This window comes from Martes martes (genome assembly GCF_963455335.1).
Source record: "Martes martes genome assembly, chromosome: 1".
Lineage (NCBI taxonomy): Eukaryota > Metazoa > Chordata > Mammalia > Carnivora > Mustelidae > Martes > Martes martes.
Window position 1 is genome coordinate 166,760,391 of NC_137888.1, and position 19,507 is coordinate 166,779,897.

The 19,507-nt window shown below is 47.2% G+C and overlaps 1 protein-coding gene across 4 annotated transcripts in view; it reads right to left on the minus strand.

Moving 5' to 3' along the window:
• Positions 1-18,858, minus strand: part of TTLL3 (tubulin tyrosine ligase like 3) — a gene marked incomplete at both ends in the record, with an annotated part of 25,732 nt that extends 6,874 nt beyond the window's left edge. For 2 of the 4 annotated variants that reach the window (XM_080804657.1, XM_080804660.1), the window contains 10 exons: positions 1,215-1,650; positions 2,852-3,095; positions 7,642-7,790; positions 11,018-11,213; positions 12,482-12,580; positions 13,331-13,445; positions 14,179-14,307; positions 15,780-15,877; positions 16,019-16,187; positions 18,811-18,858. In XM_080804657.1, the coding sequence (XP_080660783.1) occupies positions 1,215-1,650; positions 2,852-3,095; positions 7,642-7,790; positions 11,018-11,213; positions 12,482-12,580; positions 13,331-13,445; positions 14,179-14,307; positions 15,780-15,877; positions 16,019-16,187; positions 18,811-18,858 (1,683 nt within the window). The remainder of the gene's footprint in view (positions 1-1,214; positions 1,651-2,851; positions 3,096-7,641; positions 7,791-11,017; positions 11,214-12,481; positions 12,581-13,330; positions 13,446-14,178; positions 14,308-15,779; positions 15,878-16,018; positions 16,188-18,810) is intronic. The other 2 variants (XM_080804658.1, XM_080804659.1) reach the window with 2 other exon arrangements.
• Between the last annotated feature and the right edge of the window lie 649 nt (positions 18,859-19,507).

Here is a 19,507-nt window from a genome sequence, read left to right on the forward strand (position 1 = left end):
AAATTATTACAAAGGAGTAAAATAATAATAATATTAACAGCAGCAGCAGCAGCAGCAGCTCCCACGTCCAGACCTTATATGTGATGCCATTGTGAAACACCCGCCAATCTTATTAGGTAGTAACAGTAGCTAAAATCTGTAGCACTGACTATGTTCCAGCATTGTTCTAAAGAGCTTTACTTATGTCAACTCATTTAATTATCACAACCTTATGAAGTAGGGACTATTTGCAGTCTTACTTTACAGATGAGGAGACTGAGTGCCGCAGGGGTCAGGAAATTGTCCAAAGCCAAACAGCTCATAGTTACTGAGTAGGAATTTGAACCCAGGGAAGTTTTGCTTTTAACACTTTGCTATATGCCGCTCCAGAAATATGATTCACGTGTATATTTTTGTTGTTGTTAGTGTTACAATTAATTTTCTTAAATTCCAGCATAGTTAACATACCATGTTACATCAGTTTCAGGTATTCGATATAGCAATATAGCGATTCAGTGCTTCCATGCATCACCCCAAGCTCATCACAACACATGCCCTCCTTAATCCCCATCACCTGTTTCACCCATCCACCACCTGCCTCCCCTCCGTAACCATCAGTTTGTTCTCCATAGTTAAGCATCTGGTTTTGGGTTTTTTTTTTCTTCCCTTTGTTTTTGTTTTGTTTCTTAAATTCCACATGTGAGTGAAATCATATGGTATTTGCCTTTCTCTTACAGGCTTATTTTACTTAGCATTATACTCTCTAGCTCCATCCATGTTGTTGCAAATGGCAAGAATTCATTTTTATGGCTGAATAATATTTCACTGTATATACCACACTTTCTTTATCAATCGATGGACACTTAGGCTATGTCCATAATTTGGCCATTGTAAATAATGCTGCAGTGAACAGAGGGTGCATATATATCCCTTCAAATTAGTGTTTTCATATTCTTTGGGTAAATACCCAGTAGTGCAATGACTGGATCGTAGGGATGATCTGCACATATTAACTCATCTTCATCCTCCCAAACCCTATGAGAAAGATGGTAATGGCATCTCCATTTTACAGATGAGGAAACGGAGGCTCAAGGGTAGAAGTGGTGGTACTGAGACAGCGTAGCAGGACCAGAACTTGAACCAGTTCCGTCCAACTGCAATGCCCTGTGTTTCACCCTAGGGACGCCTGGAAAGGGGGGCAGACTCCCCAGGGTCTTGTCTGGGCTCTACCTCACCTGCTTGTAGATGAGCTCAAAGGCTCCTGTGTCACAGTTGCGGTCTAGCCGCCGGTCGATGACCACGCGCAGGGTGTCAGCTTGCACACCTGCACACAGCCGGGCGGTGACAGCAGTGGAGGGGGCCATGGTGGGGCTGGCATTGATCTCAATCAGCCAGGGCTGGAAGTCCTCACCAAACACAAAGTCAGCACCGTAGAGCTCGAAGCTGGCCTTTCGACATTGCACGGTGTCCTGGGAGGTCTGCAGGGCATGGATCACAGCAGCCTTCATGCCGGGCACGATGACGGTGGACCAAGCGTCTGGGGCCCCCATCTCCTTCAGGTGGGCCTGGAACTTCTGGCTCGACCACATGTTGTCCGAGGGCAGGAGTGGGTGCCGATGGCATGAATTCTCCAGGTGCTTCTGAATGGAGTTGTTGCACAGGTGCACTGAGCTGGGGCAGAGAGCAGAAAGCTGGGTTCTGGCTCCCTGAGCCTCTCCCACCCAAATGTGGGGAGGGCAGGCAGACCCTGGAACCACCCCTGGGCCACCCCAGACCATATACCTTGAGATGGGACTCTGTGAGGAAGGGCAAGAAGGACAAAGGCCTGGGCCCTGTTATATTCTTGCAAGGCCAGAACCAGTCTCAACCCTCTGAGGGCACTCCCTATGGGGCCACAGAACTATGGGCTTTAGTCTCAGTTAGCCCTCCCAGCGCCTGGAAGGTATGAAGGTGGGTAGGAGTGTGGGCCCTGTAGTCAACAAGACTGCTCGACACAAAAACAAAAACAAAAAAACAAGACTGCTCAAGGCCTACCTTCACCACTGACTAGTTGTGAGATCTTTTCACCCAAGTGCTCCTTCACATCTGTAAGATGGGGGTCGCACTAGAACCCACTTCACCCGTATTTCATGAATGAGTGAGACAAAATGCATGAAGTGCTTAGCACCTGTCACATACGAAGAATTCAGTAACCGATAGCTATGAGTTTCATAATACTGCCTCCATTCTTCAGATGTGAAAAGTGGAGCCTCAATAGGTTTCACGTGACCAAAGTCACCCAGCTTAGCAGCTACAGCAATGGAATTTGAACCCAAGACTCAACAAGGCTTTTTTCTCATCCCCCGAGTTAACACTGCAACTTGCCTCTCTCTTTTTGCATGTCTCCTGAACCCTCTTACCCTGCTCTATGTTCCGTTTTTTTTAATAACATGTACCATCTTTAAACCTATTAGATAATTTTACTTATTACGTTCATTGCTTATCTATGAGAAACAGCATTAAAATGACGCCTTATAAGCACAAGGCATTTAACTTCACTCATTATAAAAGAGATAAAATTAAAATAAGATAACCATTTTTGGCTTAGAATGGCAAAAATAATGAACATTGTTGGGTAGGATGCGGGCAGACCATTTTATATATGCCCAGTTTATGTGCGGGAATTGTGAACTCTTGAGAACTGGGCTCTTATTTTGGTCATTGCTGTATCCCAAGTGCTTAGAACACCCTTGGTAAGTAGCTGTTGGATGGATGGAGGACCTGACTGCCTGCAGTCTGTGTTTGGAGCCCAGCGTGGCATGGGGGATCCACCTGTTCCTTGCCAGCTCCCCAGCTAGACCAGGAGCTCAGAGAAGGTAAGGGAGAGGCTCACTTGTCCAGGTTCTTCAAAGAGAAGGGCTGTGTGGAGAAGCGGATATAGCTGTCACGATAGAACCACACGGTAAGTGGGTTCCAGTCGGTCACCAGGAACCACTGTCTCAGGTCAAATTTGGTGCCAAAGATGAGCAGAGGCCGTTCAATATACTTCTGTACCACCCACTTGCCATCCTTCATCATCATGGGATTGCCATCTACCAGCTTCAGCATCTCCTCCAGGTGGTCCATACACATGATGCCTACAGGGGGGAAACAGAGTGGTCAGAGATCAGGTCAGGCTTGGGTGAGGAGAAGGACCAGGGGACCACGAACAGCTCATCTTAAGCCCTCATTCCCATAGAACTGATAGGGCCAAGTAGGTAAGGGTGCTTCCCTCGGAACCCTGTTCCCTTTGAGAAAGCTGAGAATCTGCTGAAGATTAAAACATTTTTTTAAATTAACCACTTCTGTTTGATTGAAAAGTAATATATGCACAGAAAAAAATTCAAACCATATTGGGCCTTTTATTTTATTTTTTAAAAAAGATTTTAGGGGCACCTGGGTGGCTCAGTGGGTTAAAGCCTCTGCCTTCAGCTCAGGTCATGATCCCAGAGTCCTGGGATCGAGCCCCGCATCGGGCTCTCTGCTCAGCGGGAAGCCTGCTTGCCTTCCTCTCTCTCTCTCTGCCTGCCTCTCTGCCTACTTGTGATCTCTGTCTGTCAAATAGATAAATAAAAATCTTTAAAAAAATAAAATAAAAAAGATTTTATTTATGTATTTGACACAGAGAGAGAGAGATCACAAGTAGGCAGAGCAGCAGGCAGAGAGGGGGGGAAAGCAGGCTCCCGGCTGAGCAGGGAGCCCGATGTGGGGCTTGATCCTGGCACCCTGAGATCATGACCTGAGTCGAAGGCAGAAGCTTAACCCACTGAGCCACCCAGGCGCCCCCATATTGGGCTTTTTAAAAAACCATGTGCATTTATGACTTTGATTAGTTTTTTCCCAATAATTAACAGAATATAAAATAACAAAAACAAAAAGCAGGCAGCCAACTGCTGCTTCTGGGTCCGATGTATGTCCTTCCAAGTTATGGGAGAGTCTATGTGCCTCTGTTTGTTAGGATTCTATATCTAAACATGTTAAAGATTTAAAATAGTTCTTGGCCCATAGTGAGCATTCAGTAAATGTTAATTCCTACCATTATTATTAGTTATCTGTAGAATAAATATCTAGCTATAGATTTCTTGGCTCCAGGGATACGTACATGCTTTCATTCTATACTACCAATGTTCTACCAATTTGCACTCCCAGTAAAAGTGTATGAGATTATATATCTGCCCACATCCTACCCAACACTATTGATTATTTTGGCTATTCTTCTAAGTAGAAAATGGTTATCTTATTTTATCTCTTTTATAACAATTGACATTAAGTATCTTATATTTATAAAGCATCATTTTTTTAAAAAGATTTTATTTATTTATTTGTCAGACAGAGATCACAAATAGGCAGAGAGGCAGGCAGAGAGAGAGGAGGAAGCAGACTCCCCGCTGAGCAGAGAGCCCGATGTGGGACTCGATCCCAGGACCCTGGGATCATGACTCGAGCCGAAAGCAGAGGCCTTAACCCACTGAGCCACCCAGGTTCCCTATGAAGCATCATTTTAATACTGATAATGATCAGAGTCATGTTGCAAACATACATATTCACAAATCAATCTCATTCCTTCATTCTTTGGTCCCCAAAGCAGCCCAATCACCTGCTAATGGCACAGAATAACCCGTGCCTTGTTCCCAAGCCAGATCCTTTCTCAAACGGCCAGAGTGATCACCAAGATTCCCAAGAATATGATGCCCTGCATAACAAAAATTAAGGTTGTTCATATCCTTAGACACAGCAATTTTGTTTTTAGAAATATATCCTAAGGAAATGAAAGGCCACAAAGATATCTGCATAGGATGCTGATGATAGTTTTGCTTGTAACAGCAATTAGTCAGTAAACAAACAAATAGGGGAAAAAACTGGCTGCCATCTAAATATCCATCAGAAATGAATTAGGTAAATCCATGACAGTATATCTAAATAAGAGTAGAGTATGCAGTTGTAGAACAGAATGAGATAAGACAGCACATACTGTTCTTTAATATAATATCCCAAACTAAACAACACTAATCTACTATATTATAAATTAGAATAGGGGTTACCATTGTGGGGGGACATAGAGATGGGAAGGGGCTTGGAAGGGTCCCTCTAGGGTGTAGGTAATATTTTATTTCATGATCATCGGTCCTATTTTCACAAGTGTGTTCACTCTGTGATAATTTGTTGAGTTGTATATTTACACATGTATATACCCTTTTCAATGGAGTATCATATACACATTTCAGCTTTTCTTAAGAACCAGAGATAGAATGTTGAAATTTGGTGCAAGATACACTGTGTTACTCTCTCTAGTTTTGTGTATTTTGAAAATGTCCATAGGACACCTGTGTGGCTCAGTTGGTTGAGCATCTGACTCTTGGTTTCAGCTCAGGTCATGATCTCAAGTGTTGTGCGATAGAGTCCTGTGTTGGCTCCACACTAAGCAGAGAGTCAGCCTGAAGATTCTCTCCCTCTGCCCTACGACTCCACTCGCAAGTGCACGGCTCTCTCTCTCTCTCTCAAATAAATCTTTTTTTTTTTAAAGAGTTATTTATTTATTTGACAGAGAGAGAGACAGGGAGAGAGGGAACACAAGTGGGGGAGTGTGAGAGGGAGAAGCAGGCTTCCCGTTGAGCAGGGAGCCCGATGCGGGGCTCGATCCCAGGACCCTGGGATCATGACCTGAGCTGAAGGCAGACACTTAATGGCTGAGCCACCCAGGTGCCCCTCAAATCAATAATCTTTAAAAAAAAAAAAAAAAGGAAGAGTACCCATAACAATAAGTTAAAAACAGGAAAAAAAAAAAGAAAAAGACAGATCTAGATGTACTGAAATGAACTGATCTGTAAGATCTATCGTTAAGAAAAAGAAAAGTGCAAAAAGAAATGAGTAATACTAACTGATATGGAAAGATATAATAAGTAAGAAAAGGCTACAGAATAATATATGTTGTTTAAAATAAAACACACGGGGGGTGCTTGGGTGGCTCAGTTGGTTAAGCATCTGCCTTTAGCTCGGGTCCTGATCTCGGGGTCCTGGGATCAAGCCCGATGTCGGGTTCCCCACTTGGCAGGGAGTCTGCTTCTCCCACTCCCCCTGCTTGTATTCTCTCTCATGCACCCTCTCTCAAATAAATAAAAATCTTAAAAATAAAATAAAACCCACACACACACATACACACAACCCTTTCCATCTCTCTCCTCAAATGCATAGAAGAAAGTAAAACACACTCAACAGTTAACAGTAGTTATCTCAGTAAAACCAAGAGTGGCTTTTGCTTTTTTCTTTCTACTTTCCTGTATTTTCTGGTCTTTTTTTTCTTTTCTTTTCTTTTCTTTTGGAGAACGAGTGAGTCCTCGCATGTACATGCCAGAGGCCAGGGTAGGATGGGGAGATGGAGGTAGGGTAGAGGGAGAGGGAGATAGAGGATCTCAAGCATGCTCCCTGCTAAGCACAGAGCCCAGTGCCGGGCCTGATCTTATGACTGAGCCACTCAGGTGTCCCCAGTCTTTCTTATTTTTTATTTTTTATTTTTTTAAAGATTTTATTTATTTATTTGACAGAGAGAGATCACAAGTAGGCAGAGAGGCAGGCAGAGAGAGAGGGGGGAAAGCAGGCTCCCCACTGAGCAGAAAGCCCGATGCGGGGCTCGATCCCAGGACCCTGGGATCATGACCTGAGCCGAAGGCAGAGGCTTAACCCATTGAGCCACCCAGGCGCCCCCTTTCTTTTTTTAAAATAATAAATTTTCATAATTGGAAGAAAACCACACAAATATTTTCAAGATAGGAAAAGAAAAGACCAACATGATGATTTTGAAGTGACATCCTCAAATGTCCCAGTGTCTGGACCTTTCACTTGGACATGAACCAATTCATCCAAAAACAGTATTTGGAAGAATCTGGAACTCTGTTTTCCACATCTTGTGAGTCCTTAACCAGATTTTTCAGGCTAGGCTAGTGCAGCACCCCAGCTTGCTGGCTCTCCTGTTATAACTCCTCCCACTGGGCTGAGCAGCCAGAATAATAGCTAAAAATAATAGCACTGACATAGCAATTACTATGGAAAAGCACATATTATACTTACTTAAAACTAGGTAATACTAGTTAAATTTACTAAATGATGAAATAAGGTAGAGAAGAGGTTAACTATCCTGCCCAAAGTCTTACAGATAGTAGGAGGCAAAGTCTGGGCTTGACCTGATGTAGTCTGGCTCTCAGCATCCATATCCTTAATACTATGCTACTTCACAAGGATGCACTGGTCAAATCAGAGAGCCCTTAGATGATGGGCTACAAGTATCATCAGACCCACTTAAAGCATTAACCCAACTCTGACAGCAGGAGAGGAGACGGCAATGTCATCACAGCAGCCAACATTTATGGGGTGATTACTCTGTGTCAGGGACCATGCTGAGCTTTAGACACACCATCTCACTTAATCCTCACCTCACAGGAGGTTTTGATCATCCCTCACAGGTGAAGGAACTGAGATTCAGAGAGGTGATATAACTTGCTCAAGGTCACACAGCATGTTAGTAGCAAAGCTGGGATTCAAACCCATGCAGTTTGGCCTCAATACAGTCTGCACTATTAACTTCCACAGCCTCTAGCTAGATAGGCAGGCTGTAGGGCATTGGTGTAGGAAGCAGGGGCTTACTCCCACCTCGTCCTCGGGACTTGGCTCCCGGCTTCACGATCCAGATGTTGCGATCTCCTTCCATGTCCATCTGGGGCACCACAGCCCGCAGCTGTTGCAGGATGTCCTCACAGCGCTGGACCTGAGCATCAAGGTGCCTGAGTTCTGCCCCCTCGCTGTGGGGAGATGATGGGACATGGGCAGGGCTGAGTCTGGGGGCAGTCTGGTGGACAAGGCAAGAGGAGACAAGAGCCCAACCCCCAGCCATGATCCAAGCCAGGGTCACACCTTTCCCTAACAGATGCAGATAGGTCTCCTCCAAACCTCCATCCCACCCTCAAGCTGTCCTGAAAATTCTAACCAGCCCAGGGAGCCATCTGAGAGTGCCGGAATAGGAGAAAAGGGGAACATTCCACATTTCACATGCTGTCCCACTCTAACACTCCACCATCTGTCACCTCCCTTCTATTACCATAAAACTGCCTTTGGCAGAATTTAATCACACCAGCATCTGATCATGAGGCACCACTACGTGCCAGGCACAGTGCTAGGGGTTTCACATACATCATCACTAACCCTCCCTATGGCCCTGCCAAGGAGGCATTACTGGTCCCGTTTTGGAGAAGTGTCAACTGAAGCTGGGAGAGTTCAGAGATTCGTCCAAGGCCACATACTGAGTTCAGTGGCTGAGCCAGGATGCAAACTCTGTCCTGCCAGATCCTTCCACCCACATGTACTTTTGGGGGTTCATTTCCCCTCCAAACCTGGACCGACAACTGGTTGATAGGTGGATCCCTTCCTGGTCTAATTCTTTCCAAGCACATGTGTGTCACACAGCCCCTTGCCTTGTCTGTCTTCTCATCACTTACCACCCACACCTATGCTTATTTGGCTGCTGTCTGTCTCCCTTCACTGGAGTCTAAGCTCCAGAAGAGCAGGAACATTGGTTAGCGTTTCCCTTCCCCCAGCAGTATACTGTTATGTGCTCCTGATGAAGTCTCTTGGCTGAATGAATGGTTGCCTGCCTCAGCACTGGGCTGTCAGATAAGGGTTCATGGACAAAGAGGGACTCTGTTTCCTACAGGACACAAATGTGCTGGCCTAAACCAAGTCATGGAATACCCTAGATGGCAGCCTCATCCGCACCCTCCCATTCCTCTCTCTCTGAATGAATAGGCAGGAAGCTTCCACTAGATGCTAATCCCCCTTCACATCTTAGCCTTAAGAATGTTCCAGCACAAAGAACTTCCAGTTCTTATACTAAGGAGGCAGCAGCACCCAGTGGGGCAGCAGCAGGAGCAGTGACAGCAGCCAGATGGAGGGGGACTTGTCAAGGCCTCTTAGGAAAACTCGTACCTAAGCCCTGACCCTTCGATTTCCAGAGGGTTTGCTGAAACCTTTCTGTGGGCCATGACATAGAGAATCTACTCAGTAAACCTGTGATTTGGCCCAGGAGAGTGTCATATGAGGATGGCAGAGGTATGTGCAATTTGAAAAAATACATAAGATATGACAATGTGATTTTTGTATTTAACAACAATGAAAAAAAGCAATCAGTATGTTTGTGGGAAGTCAATCTTGATAAAAACCTGACTGGTGAGTCATGGATTTGTTTCAAAAGTGAAAACACAGCAGTAAATATTGACTGAACTAACAAAAACTAATCATCTATAACTTCTGTGAGTGAATCACTTAACACTATACATGTCATATGATGTAATTTAAAAAAAATTTTAAAGATTTTATTTACTTATTTGACAGAGAGAGACAGAGAGAGCACAAGCAGGAAGAGCAGCAGAGGCAGAGGGGAAAGCAGACTCCCAGCTGAGCAAGGAGCCCAATGTGGGACTCGATCCCAGGACCCTAGGATCATGACCCAAGCTGAAGGCAGATGCTTAACCAACTGAGCCACCCAGGTGCCCCTAAAAGCTATGTTTGACAAATGTTCCCAAAGCAAATTTTTTTTTTCAAGTAAACTCTGTGCTCACCGTGGGGCTTGAACTCACAATCCCAAGACCAAGAGTCACGTGCTCTAGCAACTGAGCCAGCCAGGCATCCTTATAAGATGTAGTATTTTATGTATCCCAACTTTTGAGAAGTGCCTATGGCCCTCTAGAACTTGCCCCCCCCCCATCTAGAACTACAAAGGACTCATGTTCTTTACACCTAATGTTCTAACTCAGTCTTGTAATTCTTAGTTTAAGAAGGGTAGCTTTTCTGGTATTTTTCTGATAGTTAAGAGGAAAGTATAGGGTCATCTAGTTTTTAATTTCTAACATTTAAAAAGATACAATTGAATTATTTATCAATGATGCAGGTTTGCTCAGCATGTCATTCATTCAAAGTTCACTTATCAGTTCTTTAGTCTCCCCTATCAAAATCAGCAAGTCTGCCCATTCCTTCCTATTACCACCGTGGCTGAGGCCCTTAGCACTCCCACCTGGCTTGCTGCAAGCCTCCCCACTTGAGCTGTTTGCCCCTTGAGGGCAGGGACTACACTTCATTTCTGGAGCCTGGCACCATGCTGGGCACATAGGAAGTGCTCAATCCTATGCTCAATGGATGTTCTCTTGCCTTCTGAGCACTTCTTCCCTTCTCTCTCCTGCACACCTCTGCTAAATGGAATCCCAGTCTCAACTCCCTTCCTCTGATCAAGAACCTTTTCCCAGAGTGTCTTCCGAAAATATAGTCCCTCAGAATGCCTGTGGGGGGTGGAGGGGGCCACATAATAACAGGATATATACTGTACCTGTATCTCTCTTGGAGGTTAACACCACCCACAGGTTCTGATAAGTCCTGCATCAAGGAATTAATTAACTTTGCTTAACCCAATGTTTTCCAAATGCAATTGACCACAAAAGCCTTTCTTTCATAAAATTGATTTCTGTCCTGCAGAACTAAGTATCCCATGCAACACACTTTGGGAAACACTGGCCTCCAGAATAAAACCTAAACAACTTAATAGATTCTCATTTTGTGAGTAAATACTGAGTCTGTGCAGAGCACATAACACAGATTATCCTGTCTAATCCTACCTTTGAGTCAGACATTATTTTAAAATCTATTTTGCATGTGCAAAGTAAAGCTCAGAAAGATTAGTGATGTTGCCAAGGTCAAAGAGCTTGGAAGCTGCAAAGTCAGGACTGATAGGGCTGGCCATGATCTTAGTCATTATGCTAAACTGAGATTCAGGAAGAATCTCAGAAGACTCTTAGAAGAATCTACCATGAACGCAGTGGGAGTCCCTGAGAGTTCTTGAGCAGAAGCAGCAGGGCAAACAAAAGGGGTAGGTCTGGGGAAGAGAGAGGGGCTACACTACACATGCATCAGCTCAGAACGCAGAAGCCCTGAGAGCAAGGGGAACCTGCCCGCAGCCCACGGTCCTAGCAGCAGAGGTACTCACTGGACCACTTGGTAGTAGCGCTGGAGGAAGATGGACCAACCCTCAGGGCTGAGGTACAGTGGCGCCCCCAGGTCCTTGTCGATGTCCATGTGAGCCAGGTTGCTAAGGTGCTCTTCACAGGCACACAGAGCCTCGTCCACAAACTCTGGGGACACCATCACTGGCTTTTTCTCCTGTTTCTTGGGCTGCTTGTCTCCTGAAGATAGGAAGGGACCTGTCACTAACCGACAGGCAAGGCATAGAACATGACACATGCCGCCCCCACTGCTCCAAGGCCTGTCATTTACACGAGGCCTTACCTTGCATACACCTGAGGCTCAGCACACACCTGTATCTCCTACTGTACTGGGACCTGTCACTTACCTGAGGGTTTGTTCTAAATTCCCCTGTGACCCTAGTACTCACCCTTGACCCTCACTGTCCCAGGGCCTGTCATCCACTTGAGGTTCCACCCTAAATATCCGAGGACTTCTCAGCCCCTGTAGCCCCAGCACACACCTGCAGCCTCTCTGTTCCTGGGACCTCTGACACACCTGAGGCCCTTGTGTCCCTGATCCTGGCACACAGTCTTCTTTGTACCTGACACACCCAGGAGATAGCAATGGAGAGGTCTCCCTCTGGAAGAGGCAGGATTTTCCTCCATCCAGTAGAGCTGTCCCTTATTTCCCCTGACACCATGGCCCTTGGATTATACGGTGGGAACCCTGAGGTAGGAGCTAAGTTCAGAGACAGAAAGGGAGAGCAAGCAATGGGTTGGGACAACATGCAGTAGGGGATGCTCTGTGTCCCCCTCCACAAGGCACAAGGGGTCCTCAGGCCACGTGAAACTACATGGTTCCACTACTTCCTCATCAGAGATGTGAGCTCCCTGCAGGCAGGGATGGACCATGTCTTCTTAGTCTGTCCTCTCCATAGTGCTCGGCCACATGCCAGGCCCATGGAGGGCTGAATGATGCAATGGATTGATTAACAAATGAATCAGAAGACAGGTGGGACAGTGGCTGGGAGAACAGATGAATGGGTGGGCTGGAAGATACATGGGCGGTGGATAGGAGAATCCCTAAAAGCAGGGGGATAGATGGGTAGGTAGATTTGTTGGAGGGTAGGTAGAAAGGTGGAGGAGTGGACAGATTCATGAGGAATGTGGCGTGTGGAGCTGAGAGAAGGTATGTGAATGAGATGATCAATAGTAGGGGGATAGGCGGGGTGATGGGTGACTGGATGGATGGATGGCGGGGGGGTGAATGCAAGCCGAGTGGGTAGGAATAGGTGAGTAGGAAGTTAGATGGATGAGTAGATGGATGGATGGACAAGTGGGAAGGGTAGATGTAGGGATGGGTGGGTGGGAAGGGGTGATGGAGGAGATGAATGTGGCTAATACATAGATAGATGTATACATAAACAGATGGATGGGTGAGAAGATAAAAATAATAGGTGGGGAGTGAGGGTAATCAGAGTACTTGCCTGAGGCCTCTTCCTCTTCTGCCTGGATAGAGTATGACTTCCATTCGGACTTTACCACCAGCTTGAGAACGTTGCGGGCAGCTGTCAGCCAGAAGTCCTCTGCTCCCAGGGCAGGGGATACCCTGCTCAGCCCCTAGGCTCGAAGCCTGTTCTGGTTCCGGAACCTGATCATAACCTGCCCCATTTTGGATCCGGAACCTAACTACCTTCTGACTCTACACTCTGGGGTTAGAACCTGGCTCCTGTTCAGTTGTAGAACCAGGCCTAGAATCTGACATGGCTCATACTCTGCCTTCAGAATCTTGCCTAAACCCGTTGTCTCATTTCCCCCTTCTGTTCCTGATCCACTTTTGATAACTTATTCTAGCCTGAGAACCAGATCTGAGCATAAAAACTATGTCAGGTTTGGAGATGAATTTAGGCCTAACATCTAAACTGTACACAAATTCTGACCTGAATTTTAGAACATGTTCTGAAGTTGGAAACTCTCCCGCCTTTAGGAGCCCAAAGTTTAGACCCTTTTCTAGATTTGGAACCCAGTCTAGCCAGTGGAATTTGACATAGGCCTGGAACATACTGTGGGCTCCAAACTCAATCCATTGACCAACTTTTAGAACCTGCTTTAGGATGCAGTCTAAGTTATCTAAGCTCTTCTGGAGGTCTGGATTGACCAAGCTAGATAGTTCATTAAGGGAGGCACATTAGGGAAGGGTAGGGTAGGGGACAGAGGAGGAAATCTGCTGGGTTGGATGAGGGCATAAAGAGAGGCTCTCTGCTCTCTAACGTGAACATGTTTTAGCCCTCATGCTTCGGCCTGGGAGTACAGGCATGGGGCTAGCTTCTCCTTACCTATGAAGGCCTTTTTGTCATCCTCAGCCCCCAGACGGTAGCAGCGTGGAAAGAAGGAGTCAGCATCAGCCTCATCAAACCATGGCAAATTCCGGAGATTGAGACATAGACCCACCTATGGAGTTAGCTGCTGAGGGGGCATAGTGGGACTTGCCCAGACACCTCCAAGGGACTCCCCACAATCAGTACACACCCAGACAGCTCAGGGAGACCCTGCTTGAGTGTCCTCAGAGCCTCTGCCACACTTGCTAGGCCTGACTCACTCATATCCGTCTCATGTGTATGGCCACACAGTTTGCCCTGCCAAGAATGCCCCACACCCCTCCTATCCACCCTTTCACAATCTTAAAGACCTGTCTCCTCTGGGAAGCCTCCCCAGCCCATACCAATAACATAATAGCATATTCCAATAATAAAGCCCTTCATTCTTGCCACAACCCTATAAGGTAGGTCCTACTGGTGTTCTCATTTAAAGACAAGGAAACTGAGGTCAGAAGTGAAGTCACTTGTTAATAAACCCAGATGGGACAGAATGGATCCAGCAGCCGGATATCCCTTGATTAGCTGGTAAGGGCTCTATTGTTTACGGTCTTTAGACTTGGTGTTTTTCTGGCTCCAGATCCTATTTGGATCCTGGAGTCTATTTCAATCATTATGTCTACATGTGCCAGACATGCTGCAAGGGCTGGATTCGAACTCAGGCTGCCTGACTCCAAATCCCACTGAATCATATACCTCTCTGCCTCCTGAGAACTCTCTTTTCCTGACAAGGAAAGCAGGCAGTGGAGTTGTCAGCCCAAGGTCTAATGGGTTAGAAGCTGCCATGCCCACTCCCCTGGGGAACCCACCTTTGTGGTAAAGGAGCCAGCCCGGGCATAGTGGTTTATCATTTGATCCTTGGAGAGGAAGCGACAGTCCAGCACATCCCGCCGAGTGGTCCAGATGAAATAGGGAACCTCATTCCGAACCATGCGGGACTAGGGAGAGCCGAGGAGACAGGGAAGGCTGGGGTGGGCAGCCCAAGGCCTGAGGAAACTTCTCCCCAGCCTGTTGAGCAGGGTGGGAGTATGGAAGGAGAAGATACTTCCGAGCTGGCCTCTAGCCCACACCCCATCTTTATGTGTGTTAAGAAAAGACATCTCGGGGCACCTGGGTGGCTCAGTGGGTTAAGGCCTCTGCCTTCGGCTCAGGTCATGATCTCAGGGTCCTGGGATCGAGCCCTGCATCGGGCTCTCTGCTCAGCGGGGAGCCTGCTTCCCTTCCTCTCTCTCTGCCTGGCTCTCTGCCTACTTGTGATCTCTGTCAAATAAATAAAATCTTTAAAAAAAAAAAAGAAAGAAAGAAAAGACATCTCTTCTTACAGAGCACACATTTGTGAGCAGAAAAGCAGCTGACTTACAGAACTCCTTTTGGCCAGGTGCCCCTACACAGTGACTAAGCCACACAACTGAATGCCACCCCTTTGTTTTGACCCATGGCTATCAGTGACTTGCTCAGTGGCAGGACAGTGACTCCAGGCTGATGGGCACATGTGACAAAGGTTCTCTCAGGGTTCTTCCACCCCTATCATTCCCACAGCTCTGGGAGGTAGGGTTACTCGCAGGCAATGACATCACATGCCAGGCCCTGTTCTAAGTGCTTTTCATTTTTCTTCCTTTCTTTCTTTTTAAGTGCTTTTAAAAAAAAAAAAAAAGATTTTATTTATTTATTTGACAGACAGAGATCACAAGTAGGCAGAGAGGCAGGCAGAGAGAGAGGGGGAGGCAGGCTCCCTGCTGAGCAGAGAGCCCGATGCAGGGCTCGATCCCAGGACCCTGGGATCATGACCTGAGCCGAAGGCAGAGGCTTTAACCCACTGAGCCACCCAGGCACCCCTCCTTTTAAGTGCTTTTGACATCAATTCACTTAATCCTCAGCACGAAGTAGGTGCTACTATTATCCCCTTTCACTGGGAGGGCAGGTGACTTGTCCAAGAGCCCACACAGTTGAGCCATATGAAATTGCCAATGTTCAGTCTTTTCTGACATACAAAAATGGCAATTTGGTATGTTCAGCTTAGTAAGTGGTGGTGCCAAGATCCAAAGCCAAGTGTCCTCACTTTGATACAGAGGTGTCCTCACCTCCACATCATCACATTAGCCCTTTCAGAGCTTTTTAAGCACTTCCTTCCAGCCGTCACTTGCCAAGGGCAGAGGAAGGATGTGAAATATAAGGTTTTATTTAGAAGGGGGAATTACCAGGTGTGGAGGTTATGCTAGCTTCTGGTATAACCTAGCAGGATTCTGATCCCAGGCCAGCCTTGTCTGAGCCCCACTGTGCCCCTCACCACTCTGCTGGCCCATCCAGGCTTTATAGAAGCAATCCGTTTTTAGTGCGGATAGGGAAAATGAGGCCCAGAGAAGTCCTCACCCTCTCAGCCCCTCCCTACCAGCCCCCCAGGGACCCTCACCATCAGAGCATGTGTCCCATCTAGGTCATCAAATTCCAGGAAATCATCAAAGTCAAACAGCTGCGGTGGCCGAAATGCCTCGTCCTCTTCTTCATCCTCTGTGGATGTAGAGCCCCGGCCTGGTGAGGCTCCTGTCCCTGCCCCATACACCCATACCAAAGTCTCAACCCTGGGAGAGCAAGAACCAAAGGAAAGGGACTCAGGAGAGGCATCCTGTAGAAAGGGAGGGAACTGCTTACCATCCTCAGTGGTGTCACTGTCACCGATTACCGAGCTATCCAGATCCTTCTGGGGTGGTGGCAGGTTGGTGCCCGAGTGATGGACCATCTTCTTCTCCACCCAGCCTCTCCGGCGCAAGAGGCACCGTATCACTGGGTAGCGGCCTTGGATCATAAAGATCTTTTTCTGCTGTAAGGTGAGAGAAGGACACTTGGTCAGTATCATCCAAGCTCCAGACCACGGGATATAATGGTGAACAAGACAGTTCTGGTTTCTGCCTTCAGGAAATATTTATGTTCCAGCAGGGAAGACAGATTATAACCAAACAGGGAAAATAAACATGAATAGTTAATAGTTATAATGGTAAGAGCTAACAATTATTGTGTACCTACTGTACACTGCTTAGTTTATATATACTAACAATGATGTGTATTTTTTATTATTTTTTAAAAGATTTTATTTATTTATTTGACAGCAAGAGAAGGAACACAAGAAGGGGAAGTGGGATAGGGAGAATCAGGCTTCTCACTGAGCAAGGAACCTGATGTGGGGCTCAATCCCACGACCCTGGGATCATGACCTGAGCCGAAGGCAGACGCTTAACGACTAAGCCACCCAGGCACTTCAATAATATGTATTTTTTTTTAAGATTTATTTATTTGAGGGGCTCCTGGGTGGCTCAGTGGGTTAAAGCCTCTGCCTTCAGCTCAGGTCATGATCCCAGAGTCCTGGGATCGAGCCCCACGTTGGGCTTTCTGCTCAGCAGGGAGCCTGCTTCCTTCTGTCTCTCTGCCTGCCTCTCTGCCTACCTGTGATCTCTCTGTCTCTGTCAAATAAATAAATAAAATCTTTTTAAAAAATTTACTTATTTGAGAGAGACAGAGACAGAGACAGAGAAAGCATGAGCAGGGGGTGCAGAGGGAAAGGGAGAAAATCTCAAGCAGACTCTGCAGTGAGTGTAAAGCCCAATGTGGGGCTCAGTCTCACGACACTGAGATCATGACCTGAGCTGAAACCAAGAGTTGGACACTTAACTGAATGCACCACCCAGGTGCCCCAATAATATGTATTTTTTAAAAAGATTTTATTTATTTATTTGACAGACAGATCACAAGTGGGCAGAGAGGCAGGCAGAGAGAGAGGGGGAAGCAGGCTCCCTGCTGAGCAGAGAGCCTGATGCGGGGCTCGATCCCAGGACCCTGAGATCATGACCTGAGCTGAAGGCAGAGGCTTTAACCCACTGAGCCACCCAGGCGCCCCTAATATGTATTTTTAATAGGTGCTATTTCCCCATTTAACTTATTATGAAACAGAGGCATAGAGAGGTTGAGTAGTTTGGCTACACAGTGATTAAGTGAAAGAGCAAGGACTAAAATCCAGATTTGGTTGCTCCCACAACTGGATACTTAATGGGGACTCACAATAAAAGTACATATATGGGAAGGGTAAAAAGTAACCATGAGTATACAGAGTTGGGCAAATGGCAGTTCAGGCAGAGGGAAAAGCATGTGCAAAGGTCTTGCGGCTTTGAGGTCAGAAGAAATTGGAAGGAAGCCAGTGAGAATGGGGTATGAAAAAGAAGGGGACGGCTGAGAAAGCTGGTAGCAGCTAGACTATGGAAGGCCCTGCAGGCCTTGAACAGACTGGGATTTTATATTAAGAACAGCATGAAGCAATGAAGGCAAAGTGAGGGCATGATAGGATTGGAGGGTTTACAAGTTTGGCTTGTTTCTATACAGAGAACAGATGAAGGGGCCGGGGAGGGAAGCAGGGAGTAGGGTTAGAAAGCTGTTACAAAAATAAATAAAATAAAAGGCTGTTGTGATTCGTGCAGGAGAAAAACCACAATAGCTAAAATGAGGGTGAAAATGTGGAGAATGTGAGAGTAGAGACCTGTTTTGGAAATAGAGGTGACTGGTTTTGCTGATGGAATTAGATGTGTAGAAGGTGAACAGAGCGCCTGGCTGGCTCAGTCAATATAGTATGTGACTCTCGATCTCGGGATTGTGAGTTCAAGACCCGTGTTGGGCATAGAGGTTACTTAAAAAAAAAAATCATGACTGTCTAAATGTGTGGGTGAATGAATAGAAAGATCATATTTCTGGCTTGAGCAACTGGTTGATGAGGAAAGTGGGAGATTAGGGAGAACGACAGATTTAGGCAGGAAAATCAAAAGTATGGTTTGAGGCATAGGTTTGGAATGGTTCTAAGTTCTCTCTGGGTGGAGATATCAAGTAGGGGGATAGATCTAAGGAATGTGGAGTTAATGGAGAGGCTGGGCTAGAAGGGGCACCTAGAGGGCACAGCACATTTACTGGACTCACAGTCAAGGAGACAGGTGTGGGGAGGGATCCAGGGAACCAGGAAAGCTCCAAGGAGCCTTCAAAGGCAACTGTAAAGCATCAGCCAGGGAGGGAGAAAGGAAAACCAGGTGTATGCAGACAGCCAAGGGGTAAGGGTATGTAGGGCAATAGTGTAGAATGACACGCGGTACCAGACCGAGATTAGGACAGAAAAGGGGCTGCTGGATTTGCCTCCTTGGCGGTCATGAGTGACCTTGACTGGAGTGCTTCCCCATGGTAATGGGAAAGGCTAGGAACCAGAGTGGTAAGAGCTGAAGGGGTGAATGCCAGGTAAAGAAGTTACACAATTCCACCAGAAAGGGTACTGAAAACTTTGGAATATTTTAAGATGGGTGTGGGATCAAGATTTTTGGTTTTGTCTGTTTTTAAAGGATGTAAGAAGACAGTTCAGGGAGGCAGGCTAAGCCGCTCTGCAGGCCCTTTTAAGACACCCCCCAGCCCCCTCCAACCTTGACAGCTCTCTCCACGTGGATTCTGGCGTTTCTGAGCCGGCCCATGTGGTGAGATAGCTTGGAGAATCCTCGCCAGAGTACAAGGGAACCTGCAGAAAGATGCAGAGTAGGGATGCGGCAGGCTGGAGGCTCAGCCTGACTCTCTCCCGGCCTCCGATGACCGCACTTCTTTCTCCGCTCTTCATCAGGAGCCCACACTCTCCCGACCTCTTATTCCCTCCAACCCAAGTCTTCTTGTTCTTGCAACCACCTCCGGCCACGATGGGCGGGCGGCAACAGGCCTCACCGTCCGGCGACTGGCCATAATCTGCAGCCGGGGTGTGCAGGGACCCGAGGGGGCAGAGATCCGCAGCGCTCTGGGCGTGGGTGCCTTGGGCCTGAGACTCGAAGGCGTGGCCTAGGCAGCGCGTAGAGGCTAGGCTGCGGGCCCGGGCCCGGCGTTTACCTCCTGCCCGAACCCCCTCGGGACAGGCGGAGGCCGGCCCTGGCCAAGGCAGCGGGTCTGCAGGCGGGAACTCGGAGTGGCACGCCCAGGGCCATGGGGCGGGGGAACTGGTGAGGCGGCCCTCTTGGCAGTACCAGGCGGCGGCACCCTGGTGTGCGACCCGCAGCTCCCCCGAGCTCAGGAGCAGCGCCGCGCCGGGGCCCTGCATGCGCCCCTCGCTGCGCGCGCCCTCCCAGCGCGTGAGAGCCC